The sequence below is a fragment of the Odocoileus virginianus genome, chromosome 9 (assembly GCF_023699985.2).
Source record: "Odocoileus virginianus isolate 20LAN1187 ecotype Illinois chromosome 9, Ovbor_1.2, whole genome shotgun sequence".
Taxonomy (NCBI): domain Eukaryota; kingdom Metazoa; phylum Chordata; class Mammalia; order Artiodactyla; family Cervidae; genus Odocoileus; species Odocoileus virginianus.
In genome coordinates this window covers 57,594,082-57,610,285 of record NC_069682.1, presented here as the reverse complement: position 1 = coordinate 57,610,285, position 16,204 = coordinate 57,594,082, and the positions used below count along the sequence as shown (strand labels likewise).

Genomic DNA, 16,204 nt, shown 5'->3' with positions numbered 1-16,204 from the left:
CTCTTGGTTTTTTAATTTGTATTTTTCCTTGTTTCTCTCTGCCCATTGTTTCTGGTAGATTTTGTAGCAGCAGCCACCCTTGACTCTGGTAGCCCCCTCCCTGTGGCCCTCTGAGCAGGCTCCTGTCCCCCCCAGGTCCCCCCAGACCTACCCTCAGGAGGCCTGGCGGGGGTCAGCGAGCAGCAGCGTGCCTGCCCCCGCCCCGCTGCCCGGCCGCAGGGCCCAGCTCTCACCCCGCCATCATCCCTGACACTAACACAGCTTGTCCACCCTGTCGCAGGGGGCAGATGGCCTGTCGGAGCCGGAGGGCATCTCTCTGAAGCGGGTCGCTGTGGTGGAAGATTTCTTTGACATCATCTACTCGATGCATGTGGAGAGCTCAGCGGAGCCCGGCAAAGCCCCCAAGCACGCTGGGCAGAAGAAAACCTACCGAGCGGTGAGATTTCTGTCTCCTGGCTTCTGCTGGCAGCCCCAGGCCTTGGCAGGAGGCCATGGGCTCCGCACATGTTGGGCAGGGGGCGGGGCAGGGAGCTGAGGCGTGATGAAACGGCCTTTGGGGATCCAGGGGGGCACAGGGCAAGGGCATGGCAGCCAGAGATGGCTCGCAGGGCGAGGGGGCGGGCTCTGTGGTCGGAGCACAAAGGAGAAGCAGGTTGAAGGGGGTGAGAGGGAGGGAAGGAGAGGGACGAGGAGGGCAGGAGGCAAGCTCTCCTCTTCCTGGTTTCTGCTTCGCTCCATTGGGGGAGGGGGAGGCCAGATAATAGTAATCGGCGGAGCAAATGCTTCCATGGCCTTCGCTGTGTGCCAGACCTGTCCTCATACTCACCCCTGCAAGTCAATGCTAGAAGTTCCCCAGGGACTTCTGAGGACCTGGGCCCTGCCCTCAAGGACAGCACAGCTTGATTGGGGTTGGGGAGCCTGAGAGAAACAGAAATGTCTCTAAGACTCGCTTCAGGGGAACAAGAACCCAGGCACCTGGGCGTTCAGCCAAGGTCCCTCCAGACACCAACATTCAGTGCTAAGGCAAGGGGCCTTCATGGAGAGGGCGGCGGGTCAGCTAACAGTCTAAGCTTTGGGCAGGCAGAAGGGAGCAGAGATGGCTGCCTAGGATGGGAAACGTCACACTTAAGACTGTGGAGGGGGATGGTGGTCACAGCCTGCCTGGGTTCTGGTAGCGTCCCCACATTGGCCCCCATTGCCATGGCTTATCCCCAGCTCTGAACCACTTGTCCGGCACCCACCACTAAACCAGGAAGCCAAGCACTTCATGTTCATTCAAGCCTCACAGCAGTCCTGGGATGGAGGCGCTGTGGCCCATTTCACAGTTAAGGAAACTGAGGCCCAGGGAGTTAAACTGCCACTCTAAGGTCACACAGCACTGAGGCAGCATTCAGCCAGCGTCTCACTCCCCGCTGTGTTGACTTTCTCTCTGGCTTCCTAGAGACCTGCCCCTCTGTGATAGGCCTTCCTTACCCAAGGTAGATGCCAACCCCTCCAAGTTCTTTTCTGAATAGCCTTGAAGTGTGGTAGAGGTGACCTGTGTAAGTCTATAATTTCCCCATATGGCCTGATTTAAAAAAAAAAAAAAAATCCAACCATCTGGTTTGTCTGTGATCTCAGAAGATGACCTTTGTTAAATGTGTCTTAAGGATGGACCCACGTGCCAAAGACTTCAGAGAGAGGAGGGGTCAGGCTGAGGAAAGCAGGAGATGACTGTACCACCTGCCCCACCCTGCAGCTCAGCACTCGTGTGTTGGGGAGTGACTTGTGGGAAGGGAGTTCTGAGGGTATTTCCACTGGAGGATCATAAATGGAGGGAAGGACTCCTGCGCTGGGGCCCGTGTGGGCCCCTTGGTGCTGATGATACCCCGTGCACTTTCTGAGCATTGAAGTTGCCATGCTGGAAGCCATGGCTGTGCACTCGGCACATCCCCTGCGCCAGCTCTCAAAGCCATCACGTGGATGAAGGGTATAAGGATGAAGCAGGCGCTACCATTACAGAGGAGGAAAGCGAGGCTCGGGGAGATGATTAAGCCTGCCTTGAGGTCACCCAGCTGATGTCCAGAGTCAGGCATCTGGCCCAGAGCCTGTGCCCTGACCACTAGACATGCTGCCTCGCTGCAAACGTCTTGTGGCCAGTTCGCAAGCCCACTGACTTGCTTGTCAGAGGAGATAGGCTTAGGCTGACTGGACTGTGTGATTTCCCTGGTCCCATGGGTACCCAGCCCTAAGCCTTACCCTCAGGCACTTCCTGGGTGTTGATTAAGGCTGGGGTCTGCGACCTCCGTGCTGCAGAGAGGGCGAGGCTGGCTGCGCCCAGCAGGCTCTGTGTCTCTGGGCCAAGCGGACGTCCAGCCCTTGGCTCTGCACTTCCTGGCTTCTCGTCCATATGCCCGCCGCGTGCCCCACTTCCCGCTGCCCAGCCTGGAGCTGGCACATGACTGGCAACGAGCCAGCTGGGCTGCGCTCAGAGCTGGAATTTCAGCAGCAGGGCCAAGGCAGAGGGAGCAGGCCAGGCCCTCCTGCTGTGGGTGTGAGGCCAAGGGGACCACCGCACCCCCTTCCTCTCCCGTGCACCTCCTCTCCCTTCCCCCACTTCCCCATCTGTCACCCTTTTCCTTTTGGGGGGCGGGGTGATGGGGACGCTTTTGTCCTCCTCTTTTCACCTGCTCCCATTTGCCTCAACCCAAGCCTATCTCTTCAGCCCCATCCATGCCCACTAGGAGACTCAATGCTGATGGCTGCAGAGAGGCACAGACTGTCACCTTGGGGTTTGCATCAGGCCCTGTGGAGGGGTTTTTGGACCTGTCTGTGTATGCTTTGCCAAACCTGAATTCTGAGAGACTGCCTTGCTGTCTCTGGGGGCACCTGGGACCTTATGGAGTCTTAAAGGCCTAGGGTACCCAAGGGAGCAGGGGACTGCAGGGGAGATGGCAGTCTTGTTCAAAGCATTAAAGGAGGCACACTCTTCAATAGGAAGAGAACTTTTTAGCACCTACCACTGCCAGCAGTGTATCGGGGAGGGCAGGTAAGGAGCTTTCTGAAACTGTAGGTCTATGAGCCAGGGGTTGATGACCATTGACAACGGACACTACAGGGAGTCCCCATCTTGGGCAGGAAGCCCTGCCTTAACTTTGCCTCTGATGCCTCACAGCCTGAGGTCCCGAGGATCCCAGGGAGTCTTGCCAAGGCAGAGCTGTGTGTTCTACAAAGTTCCCTGAGCCCACATAGAGGACTGGTCCTTTTTCAAGGAGTGTTTCTGATGTCTGTGCTTAGTCACTCAGTTGTATCTGACTCTTTGAGACCCCATGGACTGTAGCCCACCAGGCTCCTCTGTCCATGGGGATTCTTCAGGCAAGAATACCAGAGTGGGTTGCCGTGCCCTCCTCCAGGTGATCTTCCCAACCCAGGGATCTATCACAGGTCTCCCACATTGCAGGCAGATTCTTTTCCATCAGAAAAGCTGAAGAATACTGAAGTGGGTAGTCTATCCCATTTCCAGGGGATCTTCTCGACCCAGGAATCGAACCGGGGTCTCCTGCATTGCAGGTGGATTCTTTACCAGGGAAGTTTGTTTCTGATGTCTAATGAAAGTGAAAGTCGCTCAGTTGTATCCGATTGTTTGGACCCAGGCTAGAATTCTCCAAACCAGAATACTGAAGTGGGTAGCCATTCTCTTTTCCAGGGGATCTTCCCAACCCAGGGATCGAACCCAGGTCTCCCACATTGCAGGTAGATTCTTTACCAACTGAGCCACCAGGGAAGCCCTGATATCTGCACCCACCTGAATCAGAGCGAGCCTTGTTGCTTCCTTCCTCTCTCCTGGGGTGCTGGAAGGCGAGGAGGTCCGGCTCTGGAGCCCTGATCTGACTGCCCAGACCACTTTGGAGTTGGGGCCAGATGTGGTCAGCAGCTGCTCCAGGCCCACCACGTGCTAATCCGCCCGCAGGGCAGAAGGAGGATCTTGTAAAGTGGTGCAAATCCCCCCAATTGGCCTCATCTGTCTTTGTCAGCCTCTGAGTTGGGGAGTGAAAATGGGGCCTTGCAAGTCAGCGACTCTGCAAATAGCTTCTGTGCTCCTTCCCAGTGAAATCTCACTCAGCTTTTCCCAGTAAGAAAAACGTAAAAGGCAGATTCAGGTACCGGTCTCAGCATCCAGGCTGGAGGCCTGAGAGCAAGGCAACACAGTCCAAGGCCACTGAGAGCTGCTGGGCGGGGATGGGCCCCTTCTTATATGCAGCAGCTCCGTCTTTATCTGTGTCACGTTTCGGGCTTCAGGATAAGAGTCTATTTCCAGAACAGTGTCTGTAGCTCTAAAACTATCAGAAAACCACCATCCTGCTGACTAGGGCATCAGCTGGGATGATCCTCCGCATCTCAGCTCACCCTGTGGTCCTGTGGCCTCGGGCATCTGTGCAGCCAAACAGAAACGGAGGTCCCATTTTTCACGTGGACGAGGCAGGAGCATGAACCAAAAGATGCCCACAGGAGGTTGGAGGCCTCGGTGGGGGAAGGCATCCTCCTTCTCCCTACAGCAGTGCAGAGCTGGACATTTTACTGACGCCCCACAGGAGCTCTTAGCGAGGCTGCAGACCATCCAGCTGCACAGGGCCCTCGGACAGCTCCAGGGGCTTCTCACCCACCTGCCTTGGCTTCGCCCCATCTGCCCTTCCATGGGCTCCAGAGCCAGAAGTTGTGCACCTAGGGCACCACCTCCCTGTGGCACTCCAGCCAGCCTTGGCATCTGCTGGGTCCCCGCTAAGGCCCAGGCCCCTGGGCACTTTCTGGTAACTGCCCCTGTGTCTTCAGTGGGCCAGGCAGCAGGCAGGGCTTCTGCCCATGCCACGGGCAGCCCTCAGCAGAGCAGCCCCGCCAGGAAGGCCCTCCCTGAGCCCTGTAGAATCTGTCTCTACCCAGCGGTCAAAGAGCTCCACGCGTTGAAGTCGGGCTTTCCCCATGGTATCAACCTTTTTTCCTCTCTCAGCAGACTGCAACCCTCCTCCTCCACGTGCTCAACTCAGCTCTTCTGAGGCCTGACCTGGGATGCCCCAGCTCAGTTCCTTAGGAGGTCATCTGTTGGCCCAACTCAGCCTCAGCCCTCTGCCTGACCCAGAGGGCATCCTTCCCTCTTCCCTTTACTCCTATAGCTGTCAGCCCCTCAACAGGACCCGTCCCTCCCAACCCCGTGGGCCCTGAGATTTCTAGGTGGCCCCAGGCTAGGGATAAAGATGGCCTGTGTGTGGCAGGAGCGCCCCATGCCTTGGCCCTCATGCCTTCCCATCCACTGGCTCCAATCAGAGCAGGGGTTTGCCCTTGTCCGTGACCTCCAGAGGAAGGCAATCAGACAAAGAATTTGGAAGGGAGATAACTCATCAAGGAGCCTGCCTGCTCCGCAGAGCATCAAATCAGCTGAGAAATAACAATTGTGTCACCAAAATTAACTCTGCATTTGCAGCCGGCCGCCAGGCAGGAGTGGCCCGTGGAGCTCCACAGGCAGCAGAGCCCAAGCCTGTCCTCCAAGGTCCTGGCCGCAGGGCGGGGGTCGCGGGGAAGGGTTGCCTGGCAACCCTCTTAGTCCCCTCCTCTCTGCCCCGCCCTGCGCCCCTTCCTGGCCACCACAGAGATGGAGCAGGGTGCGTGTGCATCCCGAAGGAAGAGACCAGGTGCGTCCTGGAGAGCAGCGCACCCCGCCCCCCCAGCCCCGTGCTGTGGGCTGACCAGCGCCCTCGGCCAACTTTCTCGGCTGGGCTGCGGCGAGGACAGAGGAACGCTGGGGTGATGCTGCCCCTTAGTGGAGAGGAGCGAGACGGCCCGGGCTCTGGGAAATGTGTGAAAACCCGCAACCGGGCAGCTGCCGGCCTCAGCCAGAGAACCTGGGCCCAAGAGGTCCCTCCGGCCCCCTCAGGCAGCCAAACCAGGACCAACCTGGTTTTTCCCAAAACCCAGAGCAAGAGGAGAGGACTGAGCTGCTGGGATTACACCCCACGTCTTCCCCACCCCGCCCACCCAGCCGCTTTCTTGTGTTCCTGGCATCGCTTTCACCTTCCCTCCCACACTGCTGACTCTTTCTTCGTAGCTAGGGGAGGCCCTCTGGAGGCAGCTCTGGGGGTGACCTGGAGCATCAGCTCTAGTCTGGCACTATTATAAAGTGCTGTGTGACCTTAAGTGAATTGATTCACTTCTCTGGGCCTTGTGACCTTGCCTGGAACACGGGGCTCCCTGAGAGCCTGTCCAATTTGAGGCATTTCACAGCTCTCCTGGGTCTGTGAATAGATCAAGGAATAGCCTGTAGAGCGTTGGGCTCTGGTTATAGGCCCGCAGCTGGTAGATTTATAAGTGGGGCTCAGTTTATCCTTCTATAAGAGTGGAAGTTGTCTCCTCCTATCCTAGAGCAGTGTTTCTCAACTCATTCTTAAGTAGCAGTGATGAAATGACCTGAGAGGAATATTCCCAATTTATGAGAACACAGTTTGTAGACTAGATGATGTTTCAGTGTTTTGCTTTTATAATTTTTAAGCTTCTTTCATTTAAAAATTTAAAACTACTGGTATTCTTTGAAAGTACTGACTCATTTCTATGGCTGAGACTCTTAAGACATCTGCCTCTTGCTCCTCAAATCCCTGCCCTTCCTGGCAAGGGCCAAGTGCCTGCCACCGAAGCAGAGCCCTTGGTGACCCCGTGAGCAAGCTGCCTCCACACGGATCCACGTAACAGCCAGCCTCCTCTCTCCCCCAGATCGCGGAGACCTACGCCTTCCTTCCACGGGAGGCCGTGACCCGGTTCCTGATGAGCTGCACGGAGTGTCAGAAGAGGATGCACTTTAATTCCAACGGCCTGGAGCCCAAAGGTAGGGGAGCAGGTGGGCGTGCTAGAGGCCTGGGGGAGGCTGTGCACGGGACGGGCTCTCCCCCAGAAGGGCCTGCCCTTTGCTGGCAGGGACAGAAAAGGGCATGACCAGCAGCTGTCACAATTCCCAGGGACCAGCGTGGGTCCATGGAACTGCCCAGAGAGCCTCATTTTAGGTTTGGTTTGTTGTTTTTTTTTTTAATTTTTTTTAAATGTCAAGTTTCACTTAGAAACCAACAGTACATTCCTACTGCCCTTCAAGACTCTCTTCTCCCACCGAGGTTACAGACGGAAATGGTCACCTCGCCCCATTTCCTAAACTCTGCAGTCCTCGCCACCCAGGTCTTCCCCCACACCCCCGGCAGTGTCCACGTGGATTTGGTTTCACTGACCTGACTGTGTCCTCCCTGGGGACAGGAGCACACCCCTCGCTGCATGCGCCTTTCTACCCTACAACCACCCTACAGCCATTAGCAGTAGGCCTCCCTAAGTGTTTGTTCCCTGCCCTCTATCCCCAGTGCACACCCCGGAGATCTGTGGGGATTGGTAGAATTGAAAATGCCCAGAGGGACTTTCTTGGTGGTCCCATGTTAAGACGCCGCACTTGCACTTCATGGGGCACAAGTTCGATCCCTAGTCAGGGAACTAAGATCCTGCATACCACACAGTGAAGCCAAAAAATAGGGAAAAAAGAGGAAATGCCCAGAGTATGTGTGGTCAGTCCAAGCTGGTCCCTTAGACAGACATCCATGCTCTCCAGCTCTTCCCTGCAAGGACCCCCACCTCAGTCCCCCAAAAGCTTCAACCTGAACGTCCTAGAGGCCTCCCTACATTAAGTCTGGGCCATCTGTTCTAAGGTGGCTTTGACACAGCAAGAAGGGCCATTATGTTTGGCTGGTGTGACCGTAACTCAAGCCTGAGAAATGGTGCCCAGATGGGCAGCTTATCAGGGCTTCTAGGCATCAGGCCTGCAAAGAGTGCTGAGGTCAGTGGGTGTTGGGGTGTTTGCCTGAGGATGGGAACAGAAGGGTGAGCCATTTCCTCAGGTGGTGCCCCGGTGGCATCCTCCAAATGTGGTGAAAACAAACAGGACCGCGCAGTGACAGCAGGGCATTGGAACAGATGCCAGTGGGGTTTTCCTCTTGGCTGGTAGTTCAGTCGCTCAGGTAGGTCTGACTCTTTGCGACCCCACGGACTGCAGCACACCAGGCTTTGCTGTCCTTCACTATCTCCCAGAATTTGCTCAAACTCATGTCCATTGAGTCGATGATGCCATCCAACCATCTCGTCCTCTGTTGTCCCCTTCTCCTCTTGCCTTCGATCTTTCCCAGCATCAGAGTCTTTTTCCTGACTGGTAGTCGGTCCCTGATGCGACTTTGGACAGCAGCCACTTCACAAACCCAGAGGCTCTCCTGTCCTTGGGGGCCCTTAGGCCACGGCCACTTCACTGAGTTCATCGGATAGCCGCTGATGTATGAGGGACAGGAGTTAATGTAGTTCATCCCTCCTAAGTGCTGGGTTCCTGGTTTAAGAGCCGGGGGCGCCAGGGCCCCACTGAGTGCGTTCGAGTCCGAGCTCTGCCGCTCAGTAACCGTGTGTCCTGAACAAGTGACTTCACCTCTCTGAGCCTAAGTTTCCTCAGGTGTGAAATGGAGTTAGTAACAGCACCTCTGGTAGCGGGAGAGAGGGCAGGGTCCTGATGAAATTTGAGAGTTAAACCGTGTACCTAGGGCAGGGCTGCCGCACAGGACAAGGGAACCGAGGCTGTGGCAGTTATTGTGATAATGCCCGAGGCCTGAAGGAGGCCCCCTCTGGCCCACATGGCCTGGCCCCAGCTCAGCAGCTGCAACCCCTCTACTAAGACAGCCCCCTTGGCACCTGCCGCTGGGCTAGGAGACATTCCCTGCCTTCCTCCCCACCCTGCCCGTGTCCGCGTCCCAGGGGCGCAGGTCCTGGTGGTAGCTGCATCGTCCCTGCCCACCCATCCGCCTGTCCCCTCCTGTGTTGTCCTTTTCGTTTCCATAGCAACTGGCGAAGTCAGACATAGAACCTGGGGGAACAGAGGCAGGCCAGGAGGGGCTGTGCTTGTGGGCTGCTCTGGGGTGTCTGCAGGCTCCGTCTGTTTTGCTGCCTTCTCCCCGCTGGTGTGGAGGATGGTCCTTGTGTCCAGCTTTGTGGGTTCTGTGCCGGAGCCTCCCTGTCCAGGGGCTCCAGCAGGAAGAGGGCAGGCGGAGTAGGTCTGCGCCACGCCCATCCTCGCCTGTCCTCAGCCCGAACGCCACTTCCCTGTCCCCAGGAGTGGGGCTGCCCACGCAGGGTCTCAAGGGAGCAGGAGACGTCAAGCGAGCCGGAGGCGGCATGGCCTCAGTGTTTCAGAAGGTCTTGGGGTCAGGCAGGCCTGGGTGTGCTGCCCTGCTCCCTGCTGTTTGTCCCCCAGCAGGTTTCGAGAACCTCTCTGAACATCAGCTGCTCATAACAGCTGCTGCGATCCTGGGAGGTGTCTGTCCTGGTTCACAGCTGAGGAGAGGAGGCACAGAGAGGTGGCGAAGTGATATCACTTGTCCAAGGTCCCCCAGAAGGCAGGAGAACTTACCTTCCCATCAACAAATGGGTGTAACACTTCTCTCTTGGGGTTTTCAGGAGGATGAAGTTGAATTAAACGAGCCCGTTCTGCAGGGCGCTTGGCGCTAGGGTGCCTGGGAAACATCAGCTCGTCCCCCACTCCACCCAGTGTTGTCTCAGCCAAATACAAGGCTGCCAGCTTCCAGGTGTCCCACAAAGAGACACACAATCACCCACCCAGGCACGCACCCACAGCCTGGCTGCTGGGTTGAAGGGTTTCTGGAGGCTGCTAGTGGAGAGCCTTAGAGCCTGAAAGGCTCCACTGTCTGCCCAATGGTCAGAGGCATTCGTGCCTGGACCCCTGTCGTCAGCTGGCCAGTCCTCCCGTCTCCTGCCCCAGCTGAGAGCGTGGAGACGCTCTCTCCGCCCACCAGGCTGGCCTCTCTGGATGTGGTCAGCTGCACCGACTGCTCTTTCACAGGCACCCCTGCTCTGCTCTGCTCTGCCAGCCTTCCCTCCTCTTTCGCCTCTGGGAAATCAGAGCCTGCTCCTGGCCTCAGAGGCAGGCCCCAGGTTCCTGTCCCAGGAAGGTGGGGCAGGAGGGGGACATGGAACAGCATGGAGACTTCCCAAGGGGCAGCTGGGAGGACGCCTTGCTTCCTGGCCTCGTGTTAGAAAGAAAGAAAGGAAGCAGAGCAGCCTCCTCTGCTCGGTGGTGGTTTGTCCCGGGCGGGCGGGGGCGAGAAGAGGGCGGAGGTGACGGGGCGGGGTGGGGGGGGGGTGGTTGCTGGACAGTCCCATGCCCTCCCCCAGCGCCAGGAGCACAAACAAAGGAGGCTGCGAGGATCAGGAAGTCCGAGGATGGGAAATTCCAGGGCCTCCCAGCTCCACCGGCCCCTGAACAAATCTGGGCGGAGAGGAGGCAGAGATGAGAGCTGGGTGTGCCCTGATCCCAGCCCTGGGCTGCTGCAGAGAGGGGCTTCGGGAGAGGGCACATCTCACTTTTCTTTGACGTGACAAAATGCTATTTGCATGGCTACAGATGAGGAGTTAGCAGTGGGCAGCGCCCGTAACCGCCCAAAGGGTCCCTCCTCAGCCAGAGTCATCCACTCAGGTGGTGGCGCCCCTGCAGTGGTTTTCAACCCCTCCCTGCCTGGCCCCTCCAGAGGGCCCCCCTTCCTGTCCTGCCCCACGTGACCCCATCCTGGCTCGTTCCTCTGCCCCTGCAGCCTCTCCTGCACTGGCCTGCCTTTTCTCGCCTCTCACACTCACTCCCTGTGTGACCTGGGGAGGTTGCCTCATCTGTAAACTGGGGGGTATTAACACGAGCACCCATCTCACAGAGTCCTTGGGAGCCTCACGCAGGAGGGTCTGCGTGGAGCCCTGGCAGGCCTTAGTAGCTGTCGTCCGAGTGACTGAACAGAAGTCCTGTTGAAATACCCCCTCCACAAAGCTGCCTGGACCTACGCCAGCGGCCCTGGAGCTCTTCCTCCTTGGAGTGCTAATGGACTGGCCATCAGTCCTGCCCTGCTGGGCCCAGGGGCCGGCCCTGTGCCCTCACCCCACCATCCCCACCATGAATGCACACCCTTCGGTGCTCCTTGAAGACTTGCTGACCTGTTGATTCACTTCCCTGGAAGAGAGGTTTTTTTTTTTTTTTTTTTAATCACCTTCTAAGCCAGCCCCGGGCCTGGGATCTCTAGTTCCAAATCTGAACCCCGTGGCAGGTTGGCCGGTCCCACATTTCCTCTGCACCAGGCCGTTATTGCACACACATCCTTCACCCCCTCAGCCCTGACCCTGAGAGCTCTTTCCCTGGCACCCAGAAGCTACGGTGTCTGGACTGAAGAGTTCTTCCATTCCCGTGGGTGGAAACTCAAGGCAATTTGCCACCCTGTGCTCCACTTGGAGGATCTGTGCCACCTCCTCAGTTGCGTTGATTGGCAGATGTCACTGGGGCCAGGATGTGGTCAGTGCTCGGCTTGGCCTGGGGGGAGCCTCTGCATCACGGGCTCTTTTCAGTGGCCTGTAAAGCTAGGTCTAGTGCTGGGGCTGGTTTCAGGTTTCCTTGGCAAAAAGTTGTCGAAACATTTCTTCAGGTGATTCCTCTGCCTCTCTAACCAGCCACCTAAGGGGTTATTTAGGCTCTGTGACCCTTAGCTCTGAACTCACCAGTGGTCTCAGGTTCCTTGTAGTGGCTCGGGCATGGCCCCTGTGTTTGTTGACCATGACAGGGACCTGGCCTGTCCAGCAGAACCCGGGGAAGCTGCTTCTTCCTCGTTCATGGGTTCACCTTCGCTCATCCCCCACCTCCCCACATGAGCACGTGACTCCAGGGAACCCCCACTGGCCCTATTCCTTAGCTCCTTCCTATGAGTCTATGTGTGTGGTGCTTATCAGCCCCAGAACCATGCAGCTCCCTCGCTGCCAAAAACCTGCCTGCCTGCTTCTTGGCTGCTGTGTGACCCAAGCCCTGACCTCCCACAGCCAGCTCCCTGGCGCATTCCCTCCCCGGGAATGTCTCCCGCCTGCCAAGGTCCTGCCTCCCTGACAGAGCCCTCACTTCTGGAACTGCAGACGCAAGCATTTCACGGCACGCGGATATCTGATGGATTCGTCTGTGTGCCCAGTGTGTCCTGCTCCCCGTCCCCCGACGAGGGCATCCAACCTCCTCTTCCTGAGCTCTCCTGGCTCACCTCTGGGCACCGGAAGCAGTTTCTGATCTGTGGACATGCTGCGGAGGGAACAGGCCAAGGAAGACCCCTTCTCCCACTTCCTAAGAGCACCTTCCCAGTCATTGTGGGTTTTTCCCCGCCCTAAACTAAGCTGAACCTTGGCTTTAAAATTTTTCTTTTTATTTATTTGTTTTTATATTTTCAGTATTACTTTTTTTCTGACCGTGCCGCCAGGCGCAAGGGATCTTAGTTCCCAGACCAGGAATGGAACCCTCACCCGCTGCAGTAGGAGTGCAGACTCTTAACCACTGGACCGCCAGGGAAGGCCCTGTTTGTTTTTTTTTTTTTTTTCCTTAAGTTACCTCTTTGTAAGGATTCATAGCATTTCAGGAAGGACATGGGTGACCATTGGTAAAGGAACACAGTGTCTGCCCTCCGAGGACAACGAAACGCAGAGCGTCACCATGTCACCTGATGAAGTCTTCACCTGAGGCTCTGACCCGGGACCCTTAGGGTGGGGGGGCCCTTCTCATATACCACGTTGTCCAGCAACTTCTCAGCAGACAGCCTTGTCTCTGAGGAAACAAAATGCCAACGGCCGTATTCTCCGTCTGAAGACCCGCACTCCAAAACAGGAACCGTGGCTCTTTCACATGACATCGTCTCAGCGTAGCTGTGGGGTCTACCTCACACAGCGCGTCCGGCCTCGTGCAGTTGTGCGAGTGGGGTGCGGCGGTGAGCAGGTCCCAGCGTGCCCCACCCCTGGGTTGACGTGGTCAGGTCTGGGTAGATGGTGGGGCAGCAAGAAGGGGACCCACAGTCACAAACATGAATTCTAGTTTCCTCATGGCGCTGGGCGTCTGTGCGCTGTGTCAGAGAAGCCCTCTGCCACAGAACCAGGAGGGGCTCCCTTAATAGAAGAAAAGGTTTGGCCCATTTTTCAAGCCGGTTCCTGAGACTCCCTGTTAGTGAGTCCTGGAAGAACGAACATTTCTGCATGTGACAACATGGCTTTCAAAAACTCAACAAGGGATTCCTTTGGTGGTCCAGCGGTTAGGACGCAGCACTTCCACTGCAGGGGACTGGGTTCGATCCCTGGTCTGGGAACTAAACTCCCTCCACAAGCCGCACAGCACGGCCACATTTTTTTTTTTCTTTAAAAAAAGCAAAACGTTTTTAGGAAACTGGATAGAAAATGTTATTAAAGCTGTACAGTCACCAGAGGGGCACTACCTCAAGACGCATGGACCCTGTTCTCTGCGAGGCTGTTCTATCCTCGCCAAGTAGAAACTGCCCTGGTCCCCCCTGGCTAGTTTGGCCCTTTTGTTTGTGGGAGCCATTTTTCTTTATTGTGATAGAATATAACGCAAAACTTGCCATTTTAATAAATTTTAAGCGTACAACTCAGTGGCGTTATAGTTATACTCACTGCCCAGCAGTCATCACCACCGTCTATTTTCCAAAACTTTTCATCCTGCCAAACAGAACCTGCAGCCCCATGAAGCAGTAACTTCCCATCCCCAGATGCCCTGGCCCCGGTAGCCCCTCTTCTACTTTCTGTCTATGTGAACATGCCTGTTCCAGCCATCCCATCCACATGGAATCACCCAGTGTTTGTCCCATGGCATCTGGCTTCTTTCACTCAGCAGTGTTTTCAAGGTTGTGGGGGCCAGCTGGCCTGGGCCCCGGCTCTGAGTGGCAGCTTCAGCAGATCCCTGCCTTCCTCCAGCTCACCGGTCGCGGCTTCCCTCCAGCGCGTCCTCCTGGGCGTGGTACCAGTGGCGGCAGGCAGGCTTCAGCTCCTCGGAAAGTCGCCCCTACTTCTCACGCCACCCCAACCCCGGCCCACAGATAGAACTAGGTGCCAAGGAGGACGTGCGTCGAAGGCCCCGCGCCCTTGGGGGCTGGGGTAGGAGGCAGCCAGAAAACAGGTAACCACAATGACTCCCTGGACAGAGGGTGAAGCCAGGTCAAGTGACTAAATGATGAAATGAGGCCCTGCTTTGTGTGACGGGTCCCAGCAGGTGGCTTCAGGGTTTCCAGCTTGGTCACAGCAGGAGACATCTGAAGGGGAGGCTGGAGTGGAAAGAGTGGTGATGGGCTTCCCTTGAATCATGCTTCCCACCCATCTTGTTGACTTACTCCTGCGCCGTTGCAATCGCTCCTAAATGGTACCCACAGTGACACCTAAGATGCACATCACAGTGTCAGGCTGGGTCCAGTGCAGGAGCCTTCGCAGAAGACAGTGTGACCAAACATTTTAAAGAGTCATTGAATAGGGTCTTGCCAGTGGTTAAGACTCCGTCTTCCAGTGCAGGAGATGTGGGTTCGATCCTTGTTCTATAACTAACTTGTTCTAACTAAGATCCCACAGGCCTCTAGGTGAGGTCAAGAAAAACAAAAAAAGTTGTTAAATGTTGCTACCATTTGACCCATGAATTCCATGTTTTGGAATCTGGTCTAAAAAGGAATTGATCGCAAATACAGACCAGTATTCACACATAGAGATGTTCCCAGCAGTGTTTATAAGTAGCCCCTGATAGCAAATAGCCTAAGTAGCCAGTCGTAAGGGAGTAACTTACGGAACATATGATAAAACAATACAGGAATATAAAAATTATATTTGCAAAGCAAAATGAGATTTTTGATGGTAGGGGAAATGCCTATGACAAAATGTTAAGCAAAAAGAAAAGGTTTCAAAGCAGACTGTTATTCTCGGTATGCATTATGATATCAAGTATGTAAAAAGAAATCACAGAGGAAAAAATAAACAGAAGCATATGCCAAGCTGCTTGGTGCAATTATGGACTTTTTTTTTTTTTCTTTACATCTTTCCACACTTTGTAAATGCTCTACAAAAGGAATATGTGTTACTTTGATCTTCAGGACAAGAAAGCAATAAAAGGGAGGAACAATGCTCCTCTCCATGTGATTAAAGAGGAACTAGAATTTGGATGGACTGGAGGCCTGGCCCAGACCCGTGAGCCAGGTGGTCCCTGGCAGCTTTAGAGAGGATGCTGTGGGGGGTGAGGGTCAGCGTGGGGCAGTGTGGCCTGTGAGTGGGCTTAGACCTGCGTAGGAAACTTACATATTTGACTTCAGGGACCTGGCAAGCATCATTGAGCTCAAGTGTGCAGGGCAATAGGCACGGGTGCACGCTGCAGCAGAACAGACCCTTGAGCTCTGTCTAAAAGGGGAGGCTCAGATGCAGTGGGTGTTTGCCATGTGAGAGTGAGGGCCCTGTGCAGCCAGACCTTCCATTTTTCAAAGCAGCCAGAAATCCCCAGTTTTCAACGGTGAACTCTCTTACTAAACACAGTCACTTAGTTGAGAAACACTCTCAGCACCGTGCAGTTCACATCCGCGGGCCAGATACGGTGGGCACTCCATGAGTCAGAGACCGCCTGCCCGCCTGGCCTCATCCCCGGGCCCCGTGTTGGGTGCCCCACATGGGTGCCAGACTGCTGGCAGCCCACTGCACAGGCTGAAAGGGGCTTCCTTTTCTTCTCTCCGCCAGAAAACGAGCCTCCGTCTCCTCTGGTCTCCGGAATCATCGATTACAACATGCCCCTCACCTCCACGTACCTGAAGCAGATGAAGTTGCGTGTGATGAATTCCCAGGAGCAGGTAAGTCATCCGCCCTCCTCGCCCCACATGGAGGTGTCCTAACTTGCCTGGATGTGGTTGAGCCTTTCCCGAGATGTGGGCCTACAGCCTGTGTAAACACACTGGAAACCAAAGAGGCCCTTATCTGGTTATCTGGGCCGGGCAGTCTGGGCTGAGAGGAGGGAAGGAACGCGTTCTTAAGTGAGAAGGTCTTCTGGGCAGACCGCCCTGCCAGGTCTTCAGGGAAACTCTCCTGAAGGGCAGGGGCAAGGGGGTGGAAGTTGGGGGGAGATAAGAGCTGCTGACCTCGGCTCTTGGCTTACCCTTGCCCTCCTCTGCCCTTTGTCTGCTGTGCCACTCATCTCTTTTCCCTGGGGATGCGAGACGGAGGCCCCGCCTGCCTGTGGCCTCTGTCACTCGTGGGGCCCAGGTGGGCCTGGAGGATGGGCCAGGGAGGGTGGCCCAGGGTGAGATAAGGCCCTGCCCGCACCCCCTGCCGCCCCCCCGGGCTGTCC

The 16,204-nt window shown here is 56.1% G+C and overlaps 1 protein-coding gene across 4 annotated transcripts in view; it reads left to right on the top strand.

The window, feature by feature from the left end:
* The window catches only part of NOL4L (nucleolar protein 4 like), a 130,421-nt gene that overhangs the window by 50,332 nt on the left and 63,885 nt on the right, over positions 1–16,204 (top strand). For all 4 annotated transcript variants that reach the window (XM_070472518.1, XM_070472517.1, XM_070472519.1 and 1 more), the window contains exons 2-4: positions 281–436; positions 6,736–6,847; positions 15,601–15,710. In XM_070472518.1, the coding sequence (XP_070328619.1) occupies positions 281–436; positions 6,736–6,847; positions 15,601–15,710 (378 nt within the window). The remainder of the gene's footprint in view (positions 1–280; positions 437–6,735; positions 6,848–15,600; positions 15,711–16,204) is intronic.